Below are 25,825 nucleotides of genomic sequence, written 5' to 3'. Positions count from 1 at the left end.
ACCCTGTGTGCAGCTGGACTGGAAATCCAGGAGAGCTCTGAGGAGCCAAAAAAAGGAAAAACAAATGTTATTTGCTGCAGCCCCTAATCTAGGGACCTAATTTGGGCAGCCCTTGCTGCCTCGCAATCAGAAGTGCATGAGCAAAAATATTGCAGGACTTTATCTTCCAGCTCCTGGGTGTATTGGGGTTACTGCGAGTAGATATTTCCTCACTATGAGATCTCATTCAGACTGCAAAATAACCTCCTCTAAAGGTTATTTTACTTACAATGATTTATTTATAAAGGTTTTTCCTCACCACTTGCCCATCTAAATTACTACAGTTGCAAAAGAGGGTCCTTTACCTTCAGTCTGAAAATAGAATGGAAATTTACAATGGTTATCTACAGATTGTTTAAGTTCACTTCAGACAATGAGGATTTTGTTGGTTTCCCAAGTCCTGATTAAATCTTCATTTACATGGTACAATTTAAAGCATGTGGTCTGCTGGCAAAATCCCTAAGAGCTATAGAGTGTGTGTCTATACATACATAATTGATGCTACTTAGTTTCTTATCTATTTTAATAGCTAAAATATTGAAATGGAAAAAGCAAAGTATTGCTTATCCACAGATATGCCTAACTTCACATTGTGAAGGTATCTGCTAAAATAACGTGTAAAATATAGGTAAATGGGAGACTAAAGCCAGAACACAGCAGTGATTCCAGAAATAATTGTTTCTTTAGGGGAAAAAAACCCAAACCAAAACAAAAAGAACAACCCACACTGAAGCTTCAAATAAAGCCTTTTGCTATGCTTTTAAAAATAAGTGCTAGCAACATATTTTAATTTCCCATGTGGTTTGATACAATGGCATTATGAGAAATTCCTTATTTATGAAGTTCCTGGTTAAACCTGGCCACTGATCCTGAAAATGCCTCTATCTCTAGTTATTTCTGCAGCAGCTCACAAAAAAGGTGGTGGTTTTTGTTTTTATATTATTTTATTTTTTGTTTGGTTTATTGTGGTGGGTTTTTTCTGTTTGGGGTTTTTTTTGTTTTGTTTTTTTTTTTTTTTAAAGCCTTAGCAGCAGCAGGGCAGGAACAACTTGTGCAAGGAAAGGACATAGGATATTAATCTCTAATTGTGTGATTGGATTAATTTGAAAAAAAACTAAAGTGAGGGGGAAGGGTGGTTCATCCCTTAGTCTGCCTGCTGGCCCTGGAATGAAACATGGATGCTGGAAGAGTTTCTGCTCTAGGGTGTTTTTTTTGTTGTTTGTTTGCTTTGTTCGGGTTTTTTTCTGGAGGTGTGCAGGGTGGGAGTAACAAATGCAATGTTTTACATGGAAAAATACCTGGTCACCATGCAACTCGAAACAAGCTGCTGTCTAAAGGGAACACACCACCACATGCTTATCCTCACAGGTGTAGGTGCAGGTGTAGGTGTGTGCACACCCAGAATCGTTTTTTAAAGGGTGATCCTCCAACAGGTTGGATGTAGCAAGCCAAGAACATGCATAATTTTGGGCTCTAAGGAGATTTTTAATTAAATGAAAAGGTGCTGTTTGTCCTTCACTTTTAAGTTTTGGTTTTTGGAGGGGGTTGGTGGTTTTTTGTTTGGTTTTTTTTGTTTGTTTGTTTTTTGTGGGGTTTTTGTTTTGTTTTGAGGATGGTTTTTAGGCATGATTTTTTGGGGGGGTTGGGTTTTTTGTCGTTTTGTTTGGGGGGTGGGTTGTTTGTTTGTGGCTTTTTGGTGTGTGGGTATTTTTTGTTTTTTGTGCCACAGCCCATTTTTGCTGGCCAAAACCTAAAGTCATTGCTGCTGTGTGGCCCCCGCAGACCTCGGATGCCCCCAGCATCCGGGCGGGCCTAGACCCGAACCTCCCCTCCGGTACGGCGGGAGCTCATTTCTGAAGTAAAAACCCCGCCACGCCGCCGAAAAGCGGCTGCCGCATCCCTGCCCCCCAGGGCTCCACGCTCGGTGGCTGCAGGGGAGGCGGGAGTTGAGGACAGGAGGGGCGAGTGAACCCCGGCCCCGCTCCCGGTCCCGGTTCGGGGTGAGGCCGCCGCCCCGCTCTGGGCGGAGCCCCCGCGCGCGGCCCCGCCCCGCTCGCGCCCGCGGCGATGTCAGGGCGAGGAGAGTTGGAGGGGGGGGGGAGTAGAGGGCGTGCGCGTGCGCGCGGGGCGAGCGGGCGCGTCCTCGAGGTGGTGGTGCGCGTGCCGCTGCGAGGGGCCGCGCTCGCCCCGTAGCGGGAGCGCCCTCAGGTCAGTGGGAGGGGAAGGGAGGGAGGGGGGCGCGAGGGAGAGCGCGCGCGCGCGCCCGCGGGGCGACCGTTTCGGCCGTTACCGGGCCGTTACGGCTGAGGCAGCGGTGAGGGGGGGACCCAGGGAGGCCCCGCTGGGCCCCGGGCGTCCTGCGGATGGTGAGGGAGCTGCAGTCAGCCGCGGCGCCGGGGGAAGGGTAGTGTTGGGGCGGTGGCGTCTGCTCCCGGAGGCGGGCGGGTGGAGCCGTAGTGGTAGTAAGAGCGAGGGGAGCGGGGGGGGGAGCTCCTGGGCGGGCAGCCGGGCGGTTGGAGACCGATACCCCGACTGTGGGGACGCCGCCGTGAGGGACGGGGCGGAGCGGCCGCACCTGAGCCCCGGCATCGCCGGGTGACGCCCGCACCCGCCGCGGAACTTGCGAAAAGGGAGACGGGGGAGTTATGTGGGGAGCGCCCGGCCCGGCCGGCTGCCGCTGAAGCGATCGCTCACCCGTCACAAAGAGCCCTTTGGAAAACGGTCATTGCCAGATCAGAGTCATTATTTGCGTCTTCAACCTTTTCCTAAGGTTTCATTCTTACTTTTTTTTTTTTTAAAGTATTATTTTCTGAGTGTATGCAGCTGCCTTTTGTGCAGAAGCGGGTTGGCTTCGTCGTGGTACAGGGAGCGAAGTGGTGGTGATAAACCGCTCTAATAGGGGGGGTGGTTTTGGATCACACGGGAAGTGTAAGGAGCACCGGACTTGTGACCTGGCTTTGCCAAGGCGCCTGACCGCCTGGCCGGGGGATCATCTGTGTGTGTATGGGCTGGCTGGCACTTCGACTGGGAAAAATTCAAAGTTATGTAAAAAAAGTCACGATTTGTTTGGTTGGGTTTTCGTTTGTCTTAAAGTAATGCTTCTTTAGAAGAAGTATCTTTTAAGTTTCAATTAAATCAGGCTTCCTAGAGAAACAATTAATTGCACTCAGTTTGACATGAATACCACATCCTGTCCCACACATCATTGGCCAAACTTCCCTATGTACATCACTGAAGACTAGTTTCAGTTGAAGGCCCATACCTCTACAGTTCACTATTTCCCTGTTTTGTTTCAAGAAAGTCTATGGTAACCTTCAGGTTAAGTTTGTAAACTCATTTATTTGCCTGTGGTGTTTCCTCAGTGGCAGTGCATTAAAAAATAGGCTGTTCTCATTTGAAGTAAGAAAACATTAAATTGAATTTATGCTAGCTTAATTGTTTCTAAATTGATAATTTCTAACATAACTAATCAGAACAACAACGACTGTCTGTGTCATATTTGAAGGGTGCTGCTGTAGGTTTTTTTCTGCACTGTTGTTAGTTTCCACTCTACTTTTTTTTCAGCATGTAATCTATCTGTCCTGGACTTTTTTGTTGTTGCTTTGTGGGGTTTTTTTGGAGAGAGAAGGGATGTTGAATTGTAGGTATACGTTACTATATTCTATGGTAATTGAACTGTTTTATATTAGGTTCAGGCTTAAAAAAGCTTTTCTTTTGATGGGAAATAACTTGTCTCAACATTTCTTATAGCAAGTAGGTGCAGTATGTCATAACACATAGTACCTTGGCTTCACTGAGTAATTTAAATTTGCAAATCTAATCTCTTAGGACCCTATTTGTTTGAAGTATGTTCTGCAGGATTGCCAGAGTTGAATGCTGTCTGCAGATTATTTTGGTTTGGTGGTGTTTTGTTTTGTTTTGTTTTAATCCCGGACAGTAAGTACACTGCAGCTAAACTGCACAATCATTTTGCTTGTGTTCCCCCTCAATTGATCCTCAGCTCAGTCCTGGAGAAAGCACCTTTAAGAAGCAGTATGGAATTCCTCTGGCTTGCCTTTTAATGCTAAGAGGCAGGTAGCAACAGTAATTTTAATTATTTGGACACTTGCTCTTTAGAGCTTGTGAGCAAATATTTTTTCTGAAGTTACCAAACAGTTGTTATGCTTATGACATCAGTGCTAGGGGTAGTCTGAATTAAAACAGAGATCTGCTGATGGTAGGCCATGCATTATGTTGTCAGAAGAAATTTAGGTCTTCATCTGTTGTGTGAACTTGTGCAAATGATACTAGCTTTGCAGCAGAATGTGTTTCATGCCCAGCATTAGATTTCTCTGAGAATTCAAGATAGTTCTGCTGTGATGAAATGCTCCTTCTACAAACTCCTCAGACATTGAAAACAATTGTTTTGTTTTACATGAGGAAATGTTTAGATCCTGAGCTGGCATGGAAGCTCCATTTTTGTGAGGCACTATTATATTGATACATGATAAGCAACAGTTGCTATCTCAAAGAGCAAGGTAAAACAAAGGAAGGTAGTGAATGGGAATCCTGGAAGGAAGAGATTGAAAGCAGGAAAGCATCCGGAGATGGGAGTTGTCTTCAGTTCCATTTTCTGCCATAAATTGAATTCCAATCCCAGTCTTTAATTACAAAACCGATTAATATGTATGTAAATCAGAAAGCTGGGGAGGGTGGAAGCTTAAGTAAAAGGTCACTTCGTTTGAATTTGTAAACTTCCAGTTTTCCAGCCTGGCTCATCTATGTTCTTATTCTGCTGCTCTAGTCTAAGCTTGATAACTCAGCAAGCTAGAGTAAAAGAAAACCAAACGAGTCCACTGTATAAGTATTTTGAAATGCTGGTGAACTGGTTGGTGATTTGTGAATGTCTCCTGGCTGTCCTGGAGATGTAGAGTGCAGAATCAGAGAACAGATTTGGAAGGCATTTTGAGACATCACATTGTCCAGCCCTGTTACGTGTATCCGGAGGTTAGCCAATATCCTAAATCAACACCAGTGGATCACATACCACTTCAAGTACTGGACTGAATGACTTGATAACATCCTCCCGTGACCTGATACATAGGTACCAGGTTACATTCTTGTATCTACCTGAGCTCTAGTTTCTCCTCATCTAAAGCAATTCAAATGTGTCATTTTCTTAAAAAAAAATTACATTCTCTGTAACTATAGCTTTTCTGCTTCCCCCTTTGCTCAAAGCATACTTGTTTGAGAAATGAAAGCAACTCTTCAGTGCATTTGCTTGTTGTGAGATTTTTATATGTAGGCTTGCAATAGTTGCTGGAATGAAGTCCCTTAAAAATCATTCCATAATATGCCAGGTGCTACATAATGGTGTGTCACCTTGCTCACTTAGGGAGGGAGGAAAGTGCAAGCCATCCTCTAACACTGGGAGGAAGCTGAAACTAGCTGCTTATTATTTACAACATATTTATGCAGTAGCTTACACCATTCCTTTTTTGCAGTATTTTACCTTACTTTGGAGTCTTATGCATACATTTCAACTCAGAGATGAAAGAAATTGTTGCCCTACTAGACAGCTGTTGAGGAACATAGCTCAAATTAATACCATGTGATGTTTGGGTAATATAATGCACAAAAACGCGTACAACATACATGCACAACAACATGTACAAAGTATATTTAGATGCATTCAATTTCTTAGTGCCATTTGATTTTTGTCTTGAGTGATACTTTCCTGTCAGACCCAGATGATAATACGCCATTTGTACCACAAAAAAGTCTGGTTTAACCCCATTTGGCAACTAAGCACACACATACATCCACCCACTTACTTACTCCCTCACAGTAAGTTTGGGGAAATAAATAAAAGAGTGAACATGAGAAAACTCATGCATTGAGATAAAGACAGATTAATAGGTAAAGCAAAAGTTGTGCTTGTTAGCAGAGCAAAACAAGGAATTCATTCACCACTTCCCATCAGAAGGCAGGTGTTCAACCACCTCCAGCAAAGTGGGGCTCTGTCAGCCATAATGGTCACTTGGGAAGACAAATACTGCAACTCTCGATGTCCTCCCCTTCTTTTCCCCCCAGTTTTATATGCTGAACATGATGTCATACGGTATGGCATATTTCTTTGGTCATCTGGGGTCAGCTGTCTCAGCTGTGTCCTCTCCCGACTTCTTCTGCACCTCCTGCCAGCTGGTGGGGGAGAGAAGCAGAAAAGACCTTGACTGTCTAAGCCGGGCTTAGCAGTGACAAAAACTTCTCTACATTATCAGTACATTTTTCAGTACAAGTCCAAACCATAGCCCCTTACTAGCTACTAGGAAGAAACTTTACTCTGTCCCAGACACAAACAGCACAAGAAGTAAAGGCTTTCATACTATATAAAACTTTATAATACATAACATTAATGCATATGTATGTTTATGTTGCAAAGTCCTGTAATAATACTCTTATGTTGGATTACTTGCTCTTTATTTCTTTATCACTACTAAAATTCTGGCATGTACTAGGGTTTCTGAATGTTTTAGGTTGGAAGAGGCCTTCAAGATCACCCAGTCCAACCTTTGACGAACACCATAATCTAACTACTAAACCATGTCCCTGAGAACCAAATCCAAACTCCTTTTAAATAACTTCAGGGATGGTGACTCCACCACTGTTCTGGGCAGGCCATTTCAATGCCTGACAACCCCCACAGTGAAAAAATGTTTCCTAATACGTAGCTTAAACCTCTCTTGGTGCAGTTTACGTTTCCTCTGGTCCTATCACAGTCCATTAAGGCTGTTTCCCTCCTTGCTCCAGCCTCCCTTGAGGTTCCTTTGAAGGAGAGCAGGAGTTTAGGATATCCCAACATTGTTAGAAAAATACATCTTAATGCTCAAATGTATATTCTGAAACTATATTTTCATCTTGAAAATCGATTACTGGAAAGTAGCTGCCATTCACTTGTAAATTAATGAAAATACTAAAGCATAACTGATCTAATAAGCAAGGTGAGACAAACATTTGCAGCAAAGGAAAGTAAATCTGATTTTCTAAAAAAGTTATGATAAAAATTTGGCAACAACTTTTTCCCTTGTGGGCTAGCTGTTCTAACAGAAGCTTCATGTGCTATGAGTTGAAACAAGGGCAAGTGACAAGATCCACACCTTCTAACAACTGGCAAAGGAAGATTAAGTCAGTACAGTGCAGTTAAATGGATGTTAAGTTTGTTTCCATTCCTTTGACTATTTGAATGCAGTTCAGGTTAGCAGCAGTAGGTCTTCTATATCTAAAAAATGGAGTTATTAAACGGTTGTCAAAAGATTGCAAGAGTTGTTAATCATGTGTTTTGATTTTCATTGTTGAGAAGTGAGAGCCATTATGTTTCTTATCAAATGTTTGTTTTGCCACAGGAGTGGCCTGTTCTTCTTTCACTGACAGGGATAATCTTCCTCTTTTGTTGTTTAAAATGAAGTAGAAGCAAGAAGCTGTACCAATTTTTCCCCTTTTAAAACTCATTTAAAATACTTTTACTGAATAACTTGAGGTGTGCTCTTCTACTGTAAACCAAGTATGCTGAATCACTCACCTGCTTTTCTTTTTTAAGCTACAGGTTTCATCCAGTCAAGGTTAGGGAACTATGGATTGGCATGATGTAGCTTTCACATAACAGACCTTACTGACATTTACTTCATGACACCTAACTAAGCTTTCCAGAAATCCACTCTGTTTTTCTTAACCTAGTTGGAAGGTGCTGGTAGCATGGCTGTCTTGTAAGATCAAAGTTTGCAGTCCAAGGAACAGGTATGATGTCAGCTGTAGCAATATCCTCTCCTCCACCTTTGTCCCACAGCATACTTCAATCCTGTAGTTCGATATGGTGAATGTAGGTTATCTACACATGGGAAATATAGTCCTTGAAGTATATGCTGACATAATCAACTGTAATGCAGTCTCCTGGGTAGATACTGAATGGGTTAATTACTCTTCTAGTGCCGTTGGTTTTCACAAGAGAGGACTAGCTGAGGAAATGTCTTTTCTTTTTGTTAAAATTTGCGTTTTGAAGACTTCCTGTGTATAGGAGGACAAAGACATTTGGAAACCATGGATGTAAAGGAGCAGGACAACTCACTTTCCAACCTACCATTTATAGAGTCGCTATTAATTTAACTATTCAGTTTTAAAAGATTAGTTTTGGAGCCAAGTTAATATTTGTATAAAGGTTTGTCTCGGTAGGCGAGATCTATGCCTATAAGATAGGAAATTCTGTCTGTAGTCATCCGATCCCGATCTCAGTCTTGAAATAGGCAGCATGTGAGTACTAATTGTAGTGCTGGTTGTTGTGAAGTGCATTGAGATCACTAGCTTCTTTCTCAGAGGGCAAGGAACGATCGTTAAATGCTAATGACTTTTGATTACTGTTGACCTCGGTCAATTTAGAATTAGTGACCTAGAGATGAAAACCACTGTATCTCATTACCAATTTCCTGAGCTATCTGATCTTTCCTTTGTAAGTCAGTTTTGGTAAGAGGAAGAGTAGAATTAAAGTTGACCTCTGTCTTGGAAAAAGGCTTGAGTGCTTTCAGGTTTGCAATATGTTTAGAAATTAAAGGAGAAAAAAAAAAAAGGCAACCACTAAAAAAGGAACTTATTTTTGACCCTGCGGACTGGCAAGAGCAAAAAACGTGGAATGAAGTGGACAAGCTGGAGTAGTAGTGATGGGGAAGAAGTGCATAATTTGGAACTTTTAAGTTAGTAAAAAAAACAGTTTAAATTTGTAACATTGGATTGAATTTCTCATTTTCTAATTGCAGGTTTTCTTATCCTAGAGTTCATTTATAATTCTTGTTTTTACTTTGAACTGTCAAAAGGCAAATTAATATTTTTAGAATAACTTGCTAATTCTGTCTGGGATATTTTCTACCTGCAGTTCCCAAACTGTGACACTGAAGAGTATGTTCTCAGCAGTCTGCTAAAATCAGGTATTTTGTGTTGTAATGAAGCAGTTTGCATTATTTCTTTTCTTATGTATGGAAGGGAATTTTTGTGCAATAATTCACTGTAATACAATACAAACACATTCCCTATAGGTTGTTGAACTTAGCCTTTCTTTTTATGATTGTGGTTTACGTGTACCATAGTTCATGCAGGAAGCATGGTATTGAAATCACAGTGAAAATACAGGAGAATTTTACACATCTTTTCTTTCTCACTTTAATGTGCTAGCTATATTTATTTTGATGGAGCTGGCAACAGACCCTTAAACATTAAAAGCAAAACTCAACAGTATGGTGAAGTCTTTTGTGTTACATTGTGTTTGTGGCATAAAAATAAAATTATCAAACCTCTCACTGGGATGAAATTGCAAACTTTAAGCAGCTATGGAAGAAAGTGAGAGGGGAAAAAATTATAGCAGATGTTGCACTTGGTTTAGGAACAGGTTCATGGAGAGCCAATAGAAATCTAAAGAAAGAAAGGATGATAATTCACAAGTAAACATGGAGCTAAATGTTATTCTTAAATACAATGTTTGTTTTGATTGCTTAGTCTCAAAAAGGATATTACTCTAAAAAAATCAAGAGGGCACTGAAAATTATTACAGATACAGAAAGGACAAATTAATAAAATTAAGGCTGATTTGGTTAGGAGACCAGTATGGAGTGCCCTACATAGACACAGCCTGTATGGCAGCAATTAAGAGAAGAATGAAAGTGTTAAAGATATCTGAATACTCATTCTTTAAGCATCTTTTTAATGTAAGTTTGTATTTACCTGTTGACTGAGCTGCTCAGGGCATTCTGCTTTTGTTTTTTTTAAAGCATTACAGTAATTAAAGAAAAAAAATTAAGAACTATCTTGGTGGTTAATATTATGCAAAATATTTAAGTCCCCATACTTTAATATTAAATGCTAAGCAGAGTTAAGAAGAAAATTTGCCAACAGGTGTTTTGCTAGTATAGCATAAGAGCTATAGCAAATATAATTCAACGGTTGTGGAAACGGTTTGTTTCATAGCTTCTACTGTTGGTTCAAAGTACAATTCTACTTCAGTGCTAGTCTACTCTTTCCTAGCTCCTAGCAATTCTGAGAAAGAGACATTCTCTATTTTTCACTCTATATTCTGTCATATCTGAGACTCATTGCCATCTTTATCCCTGCTTTTAGTCATCTTTTTCATTTTTTTTTTTCCCATGGAAGACCTTACAGAGTAAGACTTCAGAGCCAGCACTTCTCTGCAACAAACAGAAGTGGATACAATCTTGGTTACTTTCAGGGCTGTCAATCAGAAACTGGGAGAGGGAAGGGTGTAAGATTTTGTTGACTGTAATGGATTTTTTTACTTAAGGAAATCAATACTAGACATATTTCAATTTCCAGATGTACATTTTTACAAATAGAAGAGTTCTAATGGTGTTTGGGAAGGCTTTTTCCAGGTGACTATGTCATAGATAGATAAAGAGAACTAAGCTTCTCAGCTGTGTGGTTTGCTGAGTTTTCTGGTTTTGTTTTTCAACTTGTGCATTCCATTTCTAAGTGAATGCTTCAAGTCAGCTTAAATTCAATTGAATTTAGGAGTGGGCAGGTAGAGCTGTTAAACTAACATTGTGTGTTTATTATGGTTAATTCAGATGTATTGTCTGAGATTTGTTCCTTTGCAAGGGGAAATCCACAATTCAAACAATGTTAATGATGCATAGGTGTAAGAACTGCCTATGCAAGGCAAAGACTTGGCAATTTTACAAAAAAGAAATATATGTATTTTCTTATCCTCTGCTTGGAACTCATTCCTCTATTAATGATCTCTTAGCAGCTAATTGGGAATTGTGATGAAGGCTTATTTTTATAGAATTGTCCAATACTTGTTAGAACAAGAAGAATGAATCTGTGAGAGATGTAGAAAACCACAACTTACTAGAAGGAAAAAAAAAAATCAGAAAAACTTGGGTATATGTGCTGTTGTGGCAAGAGAGACAGATATAGTATGAGGAAAAATCCTCCCACCAGCCTTGAGCCTTGAAAATTATATATTTCTCAGTTGGAAATTACCTTTGGAAAGGCATAATTATACTAACACCATACAAATAAAAGACGTAACATGAGTTGTCCTATAGTATGACTCTTGTGCCAACCCTAACAATGGTGTCAAGGTACATGATGGTCTTGTGGCATAAATGAAACTGGGATTGCATTTACAGTGTATGCTATTGGATTTCAACAGCAAAATTGATGCTTCAGTTGTTCACAGTATTTAGTCAGCTGATTGCCAAGGGACTGCCACTTCCTTCTAGTAATTTGAAAGTGACATATAACTCGATGTGTAGAATCTCAGACTCAGAATATAGCCCTTTGCTTAATTGTTCACCTCTAGCATTTTGGATTTTTTTAGGCTAGTGTTAGGATTTAAGTGTGGATTTTCCTTCACACTTTAAGTTAAACTGCTTCTTGTTTGACTATTTTGCTTATAAAATAGAGATGTATCTTTGTGGAACTATATTTTACATTCTCTAGGTTGCACATATCAAGTTTGGTTCTGTTAAAATATAATTAATGAAGAACAATGAGAAGTGCTGAAGATTAGGAACACATGGTAGTAAGCTTTCAGAAACTCATAGATCCTTGAGCGAAAGAAGGTCAGTTTCCTTGATCATCTTTCGAGAGATTGACTGATTTAAATTTGGAGTTTTGACTAGTCTTTCAGCAGTGTTCATTGGTTGCTTTTACTGACTGCTAATGTATTGATTTGTAAAGTCATTAACAGAAAACTATGTTGCAGGAAAATGGAAGTTGTTGCCAAAATGGACAGATTAGTGAGTGCTACCAGCACTACATCTTTGGTGTCTTTTCCCTATTTTACATGCATCTAGTGATTGGTTTAGGAGAGTTGATTTCTCAGGTGATGAAGTGCAGTGGAAGGTGTTATAAAGCCTGTAATGGGTTGTAGGTTTTCATAGGAACTTTTGAAGTCTGCTGTGGAATCAGCACTACTTGACAGTTTTAGCAGACAAGATTTTGTGACGGACTTAAGAGCAGCTAAAAATAGCAGTTTGGCTTTTTATCTACTGGGGTCGGTTTTTATCCTGTCATCTTGTCTGCTGGGGGTCTGTCCAACTACTGGATTCAGGCAGAACATCATAATTTTTCCTTTCCCAAGAAAGGACAAGATGGTACACCTGCGTTGTGTTTTACAGAAGCCAAAGGTAGGGTGGACTGCAATGGTTCATGACCAGTATTTCCCAGGCTGAACTGAATGGTCAAGCCAACTCTTTCTCTTCTGTAGCCTCCCAGTAACCTTATCCGGTGTGCGTATGATCTCTGGATTTGTACTGGTCAAATAGTTTGAAAAATTTGTGCAAGGACCTTGGCTGTTATATATTTGGATAGTCTGTAAGATGAATTTATGGAATGAAAATCATGTCTCCTATATGACTCTCCTAACCCCTGCTATCTCTTACCTCCTGCCAACTGCAGTGATGAGAACCAGATTTTCTTAAGAGTGGTTTTGCTGTTATGTCTATAGGATTTTTAGAACCTGTTGTTCCTTTTGAAATGGCTTTTCTGTGCTGTGGCAAAAGGATTATCCCTGTAACTATGAGGGCTGGAAAGTTACATAAGGAGGGGAAAAATGACTTACCCAATCTCAACAAACTCAAAATTTGTGCTGAGAATACTTGCTGTGTCCCTTTTATAAACTCCCAGCTGTGAGCAGTTATATGCATCCCACCTGTGGGATGTTTCTTCTCCTTTACCCTTTCCTTTCCTCTGCAGTTGAATGTGGCTTAGATTGTTAGTTTCCCTTCCAAATCAATCTGTTGTAGATAAAAAAGGAAACAGAAGAGAAAGGGAAGAATAAAAGAAAGAAAAGCTTGCTTGAAAGTATTTATTTTGAAGTTGCATAACCTACCTCTCAGTGTGTTTTAGAACATACCTGATTATCAACCACATGAGGTGTAACCTACCATCTTTTAAATTCTTGGCCAAGGTAATTTTGCACTAAGATGTTGGGCTACGAAATGTATCTACTGAGGCGTGGGTGCATGTCCTTCTGTTTCCCCATTCCATGAGCAGTGGCTTCAGAGAGGACAGGTATGTGTCTGGAAATGGTATCATCTGAAGCCACTGCAGCAAAGTCTCCAGATGGCCAACTGCCAGGACATTTTGTTAGTGCTTAATATGGAGTATCTCCCAAGGAGACCTGATAATTTTTGCAATATCTGCACTTAGGTTTTACAGTTTTGGGTTTAAAGCACATTTAGAAATTGGGTGTTGCAAAACTAGCTGCTATTCAAGCAATTGTGATGGTGCTCCAATAAATAACTTGAGAAACATTTCTGTACTTTAAGTCAGTGTCAGATTTCTTCTGGGGATTTCAGCAAGGTCTGCCATTTCTCCACCAACCTTCGGTGCTCACTTTAATTTCACTGTTATGGTATCATATATTACTTATCTCTACCACCCCAAATGTATTAAAGTGTGAATTATTGACAACTTATCCTTAGTATTGTGTATTTCCCTGTGGTTTTGGGTTTTTTTGAAGTGGCTATGCTTTGTGGTTGGCTATGGAGTTTTATACATTTGAGTTACTGTTAAGGAAATCTGATCTAAATTTAAGTTCTGAGTAAACCAGTGACTGAAAATTAATCCTCTTTAAATTGTTTGGTCAGCATAGCTTAAATCCTATTTTTTAAGAAAGTATTTGTGAATTAAATTGGGGGTTTTTTGCATCTCAGAGTGATTTCTACCCAAGACTCTGTAAATCAGCCGGGCTTTCTCATTTAGTGCTTTGAAATATTGATTAAATATATTCACTCTGGTTTACTTTAATCTGATTGCACATCTAGAAGTTTTCTTCTGATGTGGTGCAGCCATGTCTGGTGTAAGCTGGCTTAATTAGCGCCACTTTGTGATTTGGGACCCCTGTCAAAAGCTACTGCATTATCTAGAAACATAAGGAGTTAAAGCTAAAGCTGTGACCTCATCTCTATTCATGTTACACTGGAGTAGGAGCTGTGCTGAAAGGGATTGTTTAACTGCATCGCTCTCACTGCTGCTGCTGCTAGTCGGTTGCTTTAATTTGGTTCTGATAGTTATAGCATGCTTTTGCTGAACTGCTGTTATTATAGGGATTTGTGGGAATACTAGAGACATATGAAGTCATGTTAATATCACCTGCATGTGGAAATAGCTCCCGTGGAAATATTTAGACTCAAATACATTTTACTACTTGATTTCAACTTTATATTGCTTCCCCTGTGAAAATTCAAGCAGCAGCAAGGCAAGTAAAAGCACACGCTTCTGGCCAGCAGTTATGCAACTGTGCTTGCCATTTGTTACTTTATTATTTAACACTACGTATGAAACGAAGAGTGCAACTGCTGTCGCTTTAATGTCAGAGCAGCATACGTTACAATAGGTGTCACTGTGCGGCTGGGTCCAATCGTTATCGGTGACTTCAGCTATTGGCTCCCAGCACTGGCTGACTCCATCTGCAGGGCTGTGATACCTACTCTGTTCCCATCCCTTCAGCACACAAGTTCAGCTCTCTGAGCACACTGGCGGTGCTACCCTGCACGTCTTGCTAGTCCCCTTCAGCAAGCCAGTGCTACAGTCTTGTATGCACCCTCATTACAGGGTGCAGTGCTTTCAGGCAATTCCTGATCAGGAAATCTGGAAAGTAATCAAACTGGCAGGAATGATGGGGATGTATTTAACGATTCAAGTACTGGATCAAACTTAAAGCCAGTTTCTTACTCGGTGCACTGGAAAGGTCACCTTGTCTTGCTGCAAAAGAAGCAAACTCTCAGCTCTGCTGCTGTCTGTTTAACAGCTGCCACGTGTGCGTTTCTTAATGTTCCTGGTTAGGTAGGATACCTAGCTTTACAGACAAGTATACTCATGGTAGATGAGAAAGGGAAGAACATGAAATGTCTCACCTTCTTCTTGATGCTTCCAGAGACGGTCAAGAACAGGTCTAAGAAGAGTTCTAAGAAGGGAAATAGCAGCAGCAGTAGCAGCAGTAGCAAATTGCCTCCAGTTTGCTATGAAATCATTACCTTGAAGACCAAAAAGAAGAAGAAGATGGCTGCTGATATTTTTCCCCGAAAGAAACCAGCCAACACTAATACAACTGCTGTCCAGCAGTACCACCAGCAAAATCTTAATAATAACAACACTATTCCAGCACCTAATTGGCAAGGACTTTATCCCACCATCAGAGAGAGGTAAGTTCAGGGCAGTTTATTTTTGTTGTTTGAATGGAGTGGTGAAAAGTATTTATATTATTAATTTATTTGCTGAATTCTCTTTTTCTGCGTGTGAGCGAAACAAGTATTTTGGTAATGGAAAATATTTTAACATCTCTTTTCCAGACAATACAGCTGTTTGTCTTGAGTAAATGAAAATGTTGCTGGAAGCTGCAGTGTACCCACAAAGATTTGCATTTAGACCTTAGTGGAGCTTTTCAGTGATACATATGCTTGACTTGGATTCCACTTTTTGAAAAGTTTTCCTAAGTTTGTGCATTTGGTTTTTGATTTGTTTTTTTTTGCACACCCCTTTTCTCTTCCCCCATTCTCCTTAATGTTTTTTTTCCTTTGCTATACTTGTGTGATGATGTGTAAAGTGTGACCTGCTTCACTATGAAGGTGCAGCTTGAAGTTGTTAAGAATTTTAATGCAAGCAAAGTTTTGGTGGGTGCCATAAATTAACATGCTGCTTCTGTTTGTAGAAATGCAGTGATGTTCAACAATGACTTGATGGCAGATGTTCATTTTGTGGTCGGGCCACCAGGTGGGACCCAGCGGCTGCCAGGACACAAAGTAAGCAATAGCTCCCTTATCAGCTCAGAAGGGGATAGCCAGAGAGGGCTCCCATGGCTGCGCCAGGACGTTGTGTGGGAGGCTTGGGTCTTCTGGGACAATCATAATTCTGTATTTTAAAAGGCTGCATGCAGTGGAATAGTCTGTCCCTTGCTTTTCTTTGTGCTTTAGGTTAAAACAGTATGCTTTGCTAAGGCAGTCATTATAAAGTTGGGAATACTGATTTGTGCTGCTTATTAATAGTACTCTTGAGATTTTCTAGAAACAGTTAACTTCTGTAGTGAATATGAGCATTTTCCAGTAGCTAACAGATATATGCTCAAGAGAGTACAATGCAGAGAAAATGTGTAATACCATTCTTGACTATGCGTTTCTTACTAAAGTGTGACTACAGAGTCTGTCAGTGAAGCCCAGTATGCTCAGGGTGGCTCTCCCACATTGTTTTTGTTGGCAGTGCTTTCAGTTTAAAGCATAAAATGAGATTTCCCTTTCTCAACAGTATGTCCTGGCTGTTGGGAGCTCTGTATTCCATGCAATGTTTTATGGGGAGCTTGCTGAGGACAAAGATGAAATCCGTATACCAGATGTTGAGCCTGCTGCTTTTCTCGCAATGCTGAAGTAAGCATCATTTATCTGCTGGATGTGTTTTCCTTTATGATGTATACATACGCTAGCCATGTCATAGCTAAACTATTAGACTTGTGTATAAACAGAAATAATTTTCTTAAAATTTCTCTCTTTTTGTGTTTCAGGTATTTTAAACTTTTACCTCATTTTGCTTTCCCCCTTTACTTCCAGGCATGCATATATTAGAATAATGTAGGCAGTTATAAATAATGACTTTGACAGAGGATCTTTGGGCACATTGTGTACTGTAATGCCTATTGATCTGATTTGTCACTGCACATGTTACACAAAGGAATGGAGTTACTAAAAAGAATTGTCAGCTGTAACAAAAAAACCTGTTCTACTTTACAAGCATAGTAAAAATTTAAAAACAGTGGGTTTGTATATTGACATTATTCCAGCTCTTTATAAATTTGCTGTATGCGGGTCTTGTCTTATAAAAATGACCCTAAGTTATTAAGTAGAGCCTCTGGAAATTAAATTCCTCATCCTCTCTCATATTAATGCATTTGGAAATCGATAAAAAGGCAGTTTACACAAATAGGTTTTTTTATTCTAATGGGAGAAAAACAGTCAGTTTACATGATCATTTCTTCTTGCAAACTGCTTAAGACATGCTGTGTTTTCCTAAATGAACATAATGAAGCAGCTCCCCTGCTGAATCGAATGTATCTATAAACTCTCATTGTTAAAGAGAAATGCCTTATCACAGAACTGCTATGGATTTGAGGTTTTTTTCCCCTGCAAGTTTAGTAGCTGCCATTGCTTTCTGTTAAAGAATATACATTACTATCCAAGAGTAACCTTTTAATAAACTGCAAATTTTCTTACATCTAATGGTGTAATCACTAGCTAGCAATTTATTGAATTTCTTAGATTTTTTGACTAGCTTGTGATTACAGAATGGTTGTGGTTTTTTGGTTGGTAGTTTGGTTGGGTTTTTTTACATTTCAGTAGCACTATAGATGAACATCGAAAGTTACATTTAGTTTGTTGTATAGGGTTTTTATAGGTTATCATGAACATGTGCAAATATCAGTTACTGTGCTTGGAAAAGCTGAAGCCTCACAGACGTTCTATAGATCTGGAATGTAAAGTTAGGATATGACATTATGTAAATAGATGGGATGTTTGGGGATGTTTTATGCAGAGCTCAGACTTGTGCTTTATTTTCATGCAGAATTTTGCAAGGCACAAATAAAAGATATTTAGCTTTCCCTGCCCTTCTGCCTTTTTGAACAGCAGATCTATTTCACTGTGGCTAAACATGATTTTCCATATAAAAAAATACTTTCTGAATTTATCATTAAGAAATTTGTTCAGAAAGCAAATCTAGAGTAGAGCGTATCAGTGATGACATCTAGGTCTTGGCATATTATTTAGTCCATGGAATTTTAGGAAACTGTCTTTGAGAGTATGTCCAGAACTGTTGGAATATCTCACTTTCTCAACTTTTATTTATAAAATCAAAAGACTACAAAAAAATTGTGGATATTGAGCTAGCCTTGGTAGTACTAATTTCCACTGATGCAATGTGCCTGAACCTGCAGAGTGCAGAGTGCTCCAGTGGCTGCAGACACCAGGGGTGTCTGCAGCCATGATGGTGCAGAGGAGGAGAACGGATGCTGCTTGGAAGTGCAGCATTCTCCTCATCTCAGGATCCAGGGCATGTTCTGCACTGGGCGGAGTTTGGAACCAAAGTCCCCTTTGCTCCTCTCCCCTTGGGAAATCATCCCCATGAGTGTTGCTTGCTATGATGTGGATAGTAGAAGGCTCATGATTATGTAGTCCAAAGTAGCCTTCTCCTTCATATGTGCCTTTCCGCAGTTAGAAGGGATACATCTCCATCACTGTAAGAAAATTGTAAGGTTCTTTATATGGGGTTTTGCTGGTTTGTTTGTTTGGTTTTCCCCATTGGCCAGTGAATTCTTACAGCGTGAGTATTTTTGTCTTTTCCTGTACAGTGGACATTCTGACAGCAAACACCGGACAAGGTATAGCCATGTATAACATAGGAAACAATACCACAACTGGTTGATGATAATTACTCTCCCAGGAAAATTTGGTTTTTCTCTTCAGTTTTTAAAATATGGCTAAATTTATAGTCTAGCTGACACTGTGAAGTGATGTTTTTAATGTATGATATCTTACCTTAATCTTGACTGCTCAAGTTAGAGCCATAGTCTTGTATTATCCCAGGATCAAGGTGTAACTAAACCATCAAACCCTGTGGTCTTGCAGAATCCTTTGTGAAGAGCAGGGTGAAACTGGAATATCAGTAATTTTAGCTCACAGTCAAGGGGCATTGGCAGAGTGAGGAGAGGGGAATATCGCTGACAGCCAATCTGTGCTGTGCTTGTTGTAAATCAGGGGAATTAGTTCCTCACTTCCATGAATATTAGGCTAGCAGCTTCTGTACTATTTCAGTTTAAAACAGATGCTATCATTCTTTGTACTTGCAGAAAAAAAAAATTATAGGGAGAAAAGAGTTGGAGAGCAATGAGGAGAATAATAAATGAGTAAACTGAAAATTTCTTGGACAGTAAAGGAGCTAAGCCTGTAACCAGTGATATATAGATGAGCTGTTTGTTGTTACAAATAGCTCAGCTGAAACCAAGTAATAAAGGTTAAAAAAATTTTGGACCTATGTGAGTATTCTTTTTTCTCTGTAACCTCTCAGATTTTATTATATTGCTTGAGCAGTATCTGTGCAGAGCATTTTTTCTACTTGTGGCTTGGAAGATAGTACCCTAGACCTGCAAAAATGCAAATAAAGATATTTACAACTATGATCAGATCAATGTAGGTCCTAATTCCACTTTATAGGCACATCTGTTCTGCAAAAAATTCATTGTGCTGGAAAACCTTCTAACTAGAAAATTTTAATTAGTACAGACTTGCCTACAACTTCATCTTTACCGGAGGAAGACACTTTTTATCAACCATAACCATCAAGACTTGCTTATCCCTATGAAGAGTAAAATTGTATTTGGCATGGTTTTAGCACATTGGATTCACCAGCTGCAAATGGGGCCCTGAAGCATGAAATATTAAAAAGAACAAACTGTACAATTCTTTGTTTCTCTAAACAATGAATCCCAGCAGTTTAGTCACATCTCTTTCACCACAGCAGCATAGCAGTAAAGGTTTTTCCTCTGTATTGCAATGGGACTGGAAGAAAACATTCCAGTAGTTGAGGTAGGATGTTGTAAACATTAAGAAACCTGAAAATTAGGATTCTGTGCCTTTTCCTATATGCTTTGTCATCATATTTAAAAACAAAATAAAACAAACACACAAACCTGAAAAAGCTACCTCCCTAAAACAGTAGCTGGAGAGTACTGGATATACTTTGCTAGCAATTCTTAGTCTAACTAGTTATGTCTTGTAAACTTGTTTTCATTCTCATATTTATATATAAATAAATAATTCACTCAATAAATCATCATTCACAGTCATGGGACAAGTACTCTTTGTAATGTGTGTTCCAGACTGCTGTTATCCATGTAAGGTAACCCTTGAGGAGCTTCCACCTGGGGTAGGTAGCCTCTCATTAGCCAGAGGGATGATACTTTGTAAATATAACCATTGTCTACATAGTGGGTATACAAAATGTGAAGTTTTATTCCCATATATTTAAGTTTGTTCTCTTCCATGGTCTTACTTAGGATGAATTTGGTTTTTGCTTTCTTTCTGGATTTAATCAATGCTTCCTAAAAGCACTCCTTAATGTTAATGAGGAGCCGTTTAAATATTCTTTGTTTATGATTTCCAGTTGCTGTTGAAAAATTGCATTTTTGCATTAAGTGCCAGTGTTACATGCATGTGTTTTATTTCAGATACATATATTGTGATGAAATTGATCTGGCTGCAGATACTGTACTGGCCACTCTTTATGCTGCCAAGAAGTATATCGTCCCTCACCTTGCCCGCGCCTGCGTCAACTTTCTAGAGACAAGTCTAAGTGCAAAGAATGCTTGTGTGCTTCTTTCCCAGAGCTGCTTATTCGAGGAACCTGACCTGACCCAGCGCTGTTGGGAAGTGATTGATGCCCAAGCTGAACTAGCTTTGAAGTCTGAGGGGTTCTGTGACATTGATTTTCAGACACTTGAAAGCATTCTCCGAAGGGAGACTTTGAATGCCAAAGAAATTGTTGTTTTTGAAGCAGCTCTGAACTGGGCTGAAGTGGAATGTCAGCGACAAGAGCTGACGGCTACCATAGAGAACAAGCGCAAAGTCCTGGGGAAGGCTCTGTATTTAATACGTATCCCTACCATGGCACTCGACGACTTTGCAAATGGCGCTGCTCAGTCTGGGATTCTGACTCTGAATGAAACCAATGATATATTCCTCTGGTACACGGCTGCCAAAAAGCCAGAGTTACAGTTTGTAAGCAAGCCCCGGAAGGGCCTCGTTCCTCAGCGATGCCATCGTTTCCAGTCCTGTGCTTACCGCAGCAACCAGTGGCGCTACCGTGGCCGGTGTGACAGCATCCAGTTTGCTGTTGATAAAAGAGTGTTTATCGCTGGCTTCGGGCTGTATGGCTCCAGCTGTGGATCAGCAGAGTACAGTGCCAAAATTGAACTCAAACGACAAGGAGTTATTCTAGGCCAGAACTTGAGTAAATATTTCTCAGATGGTTCTAGTAACACTTTTCCCGTGTGGTTTGAATATCCAGTGCAGATTGAGCCTGATACGTTTTACACAGCTAGTGTGATTCTTGACGGTAATGAACTCAGCTATTTTGGACAAGAAGGAATGACAGAAGTTCAGTGTGGGAAGGTGACCGTCCAGTTTCAGTGCTCTTCGGACAGTACAAATGGCACTGGGGTACAGGGAGGGCAAATTCCTGAACTCATATTTTATGCTTGAATGAAAGTGTGTGGAGTTGGAGCATTTTGCTACAAAGAACCATTCCAATTCAGGCCTGCTGATGCTTTGCTTTTTATCTGCAGATAATGTGATGTACAGGTAATATGTAACTAAATGCTGTGGGCAAGTTACTGGCTTGCTATAATTGTAGCAATGTTGGTGATAAAGTTTAAGTGTAAAATTTAACTTTAAACTGGAAGCTCTGAGGAGCAAGCAAATCTTCATAGGTGAGGTGCCTGTTTGCTGGTGATGCTTTGTACCTGTGAATCACCAGGGGATGTCTCCCTCTTGTATCTCACTAAATGCCATCCTCACTGATCCATTTTCTTTCTCTCCATTTCCTGCTTTCTGCTTGTAATTATTTGGAGGGAGATAAGGGTAGAAAATGAAGCACCTTGTTTTAGAGCTCTCTCTTCAGTCTGTTGTTCAGATTTAAGAGATTCCAATAATGAGCTGCATTTGATCATGAGAGCTAAATGAAGTGCTTCAGTTGTAAGAAGAAAAAGTATAAGTTTAAACCTTCATCCTTAGAGAAGTGTGGTCAGCAGGTTGAGGGAAGCGTTTCTCCTCCTCTATTCTGCTCTCCTGAGGCACCACCTGGAGTACTGCATCCAGTTCTGGAGTCCCTTTTACAGGAGGGACATGGATGTGCTGGAGCATGTCCAGAGAAGGGCCACGAGGATGATCAGAGGGCTGGAGCACCTCTCCTATGAGGACAGACTGAGAGAGTTGGGGTTATTTAGTCTGGAGAGGAGAAGGCTCTGAGGAGACCTTACTGTAGCCTTCCAGTATCTGAAAGGGGGCCTACAAGAAAGCTGGTGAGGGACTTCTTAGGATGTGAGGTGTAGTGATAGGACTGGGGGGAATGGTTTCAAACTAGAGGAGGGTGGATTCAGATTGAAAGTTACGAAGAAGTTCTTCACCATGAGAGTGGTGAGACACTGGAACAGGTTGCCTGGAGAGGTGGTGGAAGGCCCATCCCTGAATTTTTTTAAGGCCAGGCTGGACAGAGCTCTGAGCAACCTGATCTAGTGGGAGATGTCCCTGCCCATGACAGGGGGGTTGGAACTAGATGATCTTAAAGGTCTCTTCCAACCCTGAAAATCCTATTATTCTGTGATCCTGTGTCCAACTGTTTGGGATGGCTGCAGGGGAAAATGGAGAGGACCAAGCAGCTTTCAAGAAGCTACACAACATGTCTACAGTGCATGGACGTGTTTTCAGTGAGGAGGAGGGGAAGCAGGCTTAGGAAGTTACTAAGAGCTCCGTATTCATAGGAATCCCACTTCGAAGGTAAGGAAGTATTTTCACATGATCAAATTGTATATGCAGCTCTTGAAATTCTACCCCTATGACCTAGTTTTTACTACATTGAAGTTGATTTGCTATTTAAATTGCTTTTCTTTGAACTCTTGCCAAATAAATGGGAATTAAATACCTATCATCTGATGCAGGATAATTTTTTATTTGTTTTTAGATGGGTTTTTTTTCCTTCCTCCTAAACGTGGTAGAGGCAGATTATAAAGAAACAAAAGATGTACCAATCCTGATTTGGACTTTTTTTCTGCAATGTCAGAGTTCTTCTTTTTATTACCATACCTTATCAGTGGAAATTTAGACAAAGACAGGAGATTCCCACCTGTGGTTGTATTACACTTAGTGTATATCATCAGATAACAGAGGAAAGTCTTTGATGGGTTAATGTTGGATCTCTTGCAACTGCATATGGCTACATGGCAATCAGAGGATTATGTGGCACAGAACCTTGTCTGCTTTTTTTTTTTTTTCCTTCGGACTTCCTGTTGTATGTCTGTATTGTTTTTTGGAAAAGTGTTAGGGATCATGACTCCTTTTATCAAGGAAGGAAAACAGTATAAATAAGAGGTACAGGTACTATTAAAATGTAAGAATGTCGTTTAACACTATGTTGGGACAGTTGCTTCTCAAAGGCACACTGCCTGTTGCAAAACATCTCATTCTTATTTCTTCTGTGAAGCGGGTTCTGTTTGTTGCGTATGTTTTAACAAAATGAGAGGACCGAATGATTGTTTAGACAGCTTGAAGATTAATGTTACAGTATATCAACACATTAATGTAGCATAACCCTAAATTCACTTGTCAGTTTTGTAATAAAAATGTTTTTCTCATATGATTTCTTACCAGTTTAATACTCTTACTCTAAGTGTTTCTTGACGGCCAGAATCCTGGCCCCTGGCCATCATAAAGTGCCAATACATCTTTGTGGTGTCCAAAATACCATCTGAAGTAAGGAAAACTGGAGCATAGACATCAAACAATTTATGGCCAAAGCACAGATCGTTTCTCTAGGTAATAAAAGGAGAGTCAGATACAAAATTGCCCTGCAAGATCTATGCTTTTCACCCATGTTAGTTTAAAATCTTTTGTGTACATTCATACATGTGTATGTGTGAGAGCAGCATTCTTTTTTGAAGTGTAAATACCCTCAGAAAGCTGTAGGAAAAGGTTTTGGGTTTTTGTAACAGATGTTCATTTTGCAGACCAGTAGTGAAATCTAAACAGTAAGGTCCATGGAAAACTCCTCTGGAAGAGGTTTAAAAACCTTCCAGATGATCATGTTTAGATCTGTGTCCTAAAATAGACAAGTATAAATTGTATGGGCTGGAGGAAGAGCTGCTGAAGAGACTGCAAAAAGAAATCCAAGACTGTGATGAGGTAATGGTTATCTTCTTTTAGACAACAGCTAAGCAGTAGTCCCATTTATTTAAATTCATTTGAAAGTAGAGAAAGATGGTAATCAGCTGATGAGGTTTTCTTACAGCAAGCAGTTGATGTAGATGCAATTACTCTGAGTGATGATTTGGTTGACAAGTCACTTGCAATATCAAGCTGCATTCTGAGTTGTTTGGAAAAAAAATAATGCCTCAGCTGATGGGACAAATCAGAGTGCTGCATTGGTATGAAAAGACTTGGGTTCTCACTCTTTATTTTTCGGATTTTACTTATATGCAAATAAAGGTGAGGTATCAACTACTTTCACTGAATGGAACACAAGCTGCAAGATCAGGATACTGTGTAGCTGTAATATGTAGAAAATGAGCTGTTATTTAATTATTATTTGCTGCTTTTATGAAGTCTTTTTGGCATAGTAGGATGAGAGCTACCTCAAGCTTGATTCTTCCATGTCCATTCCAGGTTTTAGGAGCTGATGAATGTCAAGTTTTTCAATATGAATGAATAAACATAAGCACCCTGAAGTACTTTGATGCTTGCAGCACTGCTTGATACTAGCAAATACTGGTGTATAAGAAGGTGGTAAGTACCAGTCACCTGAGAACGTGAGGGCACTGCAACAAATATCTAAATGTAGATTTGGTTGGTTTAGCAGCAGTATCCAAGCTTGAACACATTGGTGACATTTTGCAAGCATCGACTGTATCAACCTTAAATGTAAGCATCATGTCAACAGCAGTCCTTTCATAGATTCTTTCTTAAAATGTACCTGGCCATCTTTGCTACTGGCATGTTTCTTTTTCCTGGTGAGGGGATTCTGTGGCAAGAGAGTATAATGCAATATACTTTCTGCATATCTAAAATAATATTTAAGTAAGCATTTTAATTTCCACATACTTCTTGCACTGAACTGTTGTTGTTGTTTGGTTTGGTTTGGGTTTTTTTTATTTGCTGTGGTAAACTCAGCTAACTTAAGGTCCCAGCATTCTTTGTGCTGGTGTGGTAATTGACCTTAGCAGGCTTACAGCATTATTTATAAAGGACAAATATATATAAATATGAAGTACCTCATGTTGAATGTGATTGTACTGTATCTTTAATGTCACAGTGCAGATCTTGTTGGACTCATGAATGTGTATAATGGCGTTAAACATGCAAATAAAAATAGTTCTTAAATAGTTGTTTCCTGCAGTATCTTTGAAGCATGATCGGTGGAAGCTTTTACTTAGTTACCTCTTCTTGCAGATTTCTATTGTTGTGCCATCGTGCAGAGATATTTGTTAAGCTTATCTATTCAGACTTCTTTTGACCCCCAAGGAAGTAAAAGTCTAAGGAAAAAAAGGAGGAAGAACAATGAAAATGTTAATCAGTTACATTGTAAAAAGGTTGATGATTAAGCTAATGAGCTAGAGTGAATGAATTCATTTATATGCTTTATGAAAGACCTTGTCTACTAGCATTAATATTTTAATGTTCTATTAATATTATTAAGTATGTGGAGATGAAGGGGGGATGGTCTCTTGTTCATTCTGAAAGACAGTTGGTAGAATAGGGGCCATGATTTTCAGTCTGATGTATCAGAATTAAGGGCATAGTTAGGGCAAAGAGGCTGTTCTCTGCTGAAAGGTTAATTATGTAATATTCGCCAGAATTCTGACATTTTCTTACTTAACAGTTTTCTTCCAGGCAATCTGAAACTTCTTTTTAAATACTTTTATGGACAGTGAAGCTGAAGCTCCACTTCATTATGTTGCCAAGACCTTTCAGATATTACTTACCAATAGTAAGAA

The 25,825-nt window shown here is 39.7% G+C and overlaps 1 protein-coding gene across 5 annotated transcripts; it reads left to right on the top strand.

The window, feature by feature from the left end:
- The first annotated feature begins 2,133 nt into the window (after positions 1–2,133).
- Positions 2,134–25,825, top strand: BTBD3 (BTB domain containing 3). 5 transcript variants are annotated; one of them, XM_071740270.1, is made up of 5 exons: positions 2,134–2,247; positions 14,960–15,227; positions 15,734–15,824; positions 16,324–16,442; positions 20,291–25,211. In XM_071740270.1, the coding sequence occupies exons 2-5, from the start codon at positions 15,085–15,087 to the stop codon at positions 21,321–21,323; spliced, it is 1,386 nt and encodes a 461-aa protein (XP_071596371.1). In that variant the 5' UTR covers positions 2,134–2,247; positions 14,960–15,084; the 3' UTR covers positions 21,324–25,211. The 5 variants fall into 5 exon arrangements, 4 of the variants coding, with proteins under 4 accessions (XP_071596371.1, XP_071596372.1, XP_071596370.1 ...); XM_071740271.1 differs by lacking the exon at positions 2,134–2,247 and adding an exon at positions 2,279–2,405; XR_011725169.1 differs by lacking the exon at positions 2,134–2,247 and adding an exon at positions 25,711–25,825 and having other exon boundaries at positions 13,450–15,227; positions 20,291–21,422.

The sequence above is a fragment of the Heliangelus exortis genome, chromosome 3, assembly GCF_036169615.1.
Source record: "Heliangelus exortis chromosome 3, bHelExo1.hap1, whole genome shotgun sequence".
Lineage (NCBI taxonomy): Eukaryota > Metazoa > Chordata > Aves > Apodiformes > Trochilidae > Heliangelus > Heliangelus exortis.
Note: the sequence above shows the minus strand (reverse complement) of the source record. Positions and strands in the feature narration are given on the sequence as shown.

What these genes read in the sequence shown, in the direction of transcription:
- BTBD3 (XM_071740269.1), top strand. Translation starts at nt 14,902, where the DNA reads ATGGTAGATGAGAAAGGGAAGAACATGAAATGTCTCACCTTCTTCTTG. An exon ending in TATCCCACCATCAGAGAGAG is followed by an intron (nt 15,228 to 15,733) that starts GTAAGTTCAGGG and finishes TTCTGTTTGTAG; the next exon opens with AAATGCAGTGATGTTCAACA. An exon ending in GCTTTTCTCGCAATGCTGAA is followed by an intron (nt 16,443 to 20,290) that starts GTAAGCATCATT and finishes GTTTTATTTCAG; the next exon opens with ATACATATATTGTGATGAAA.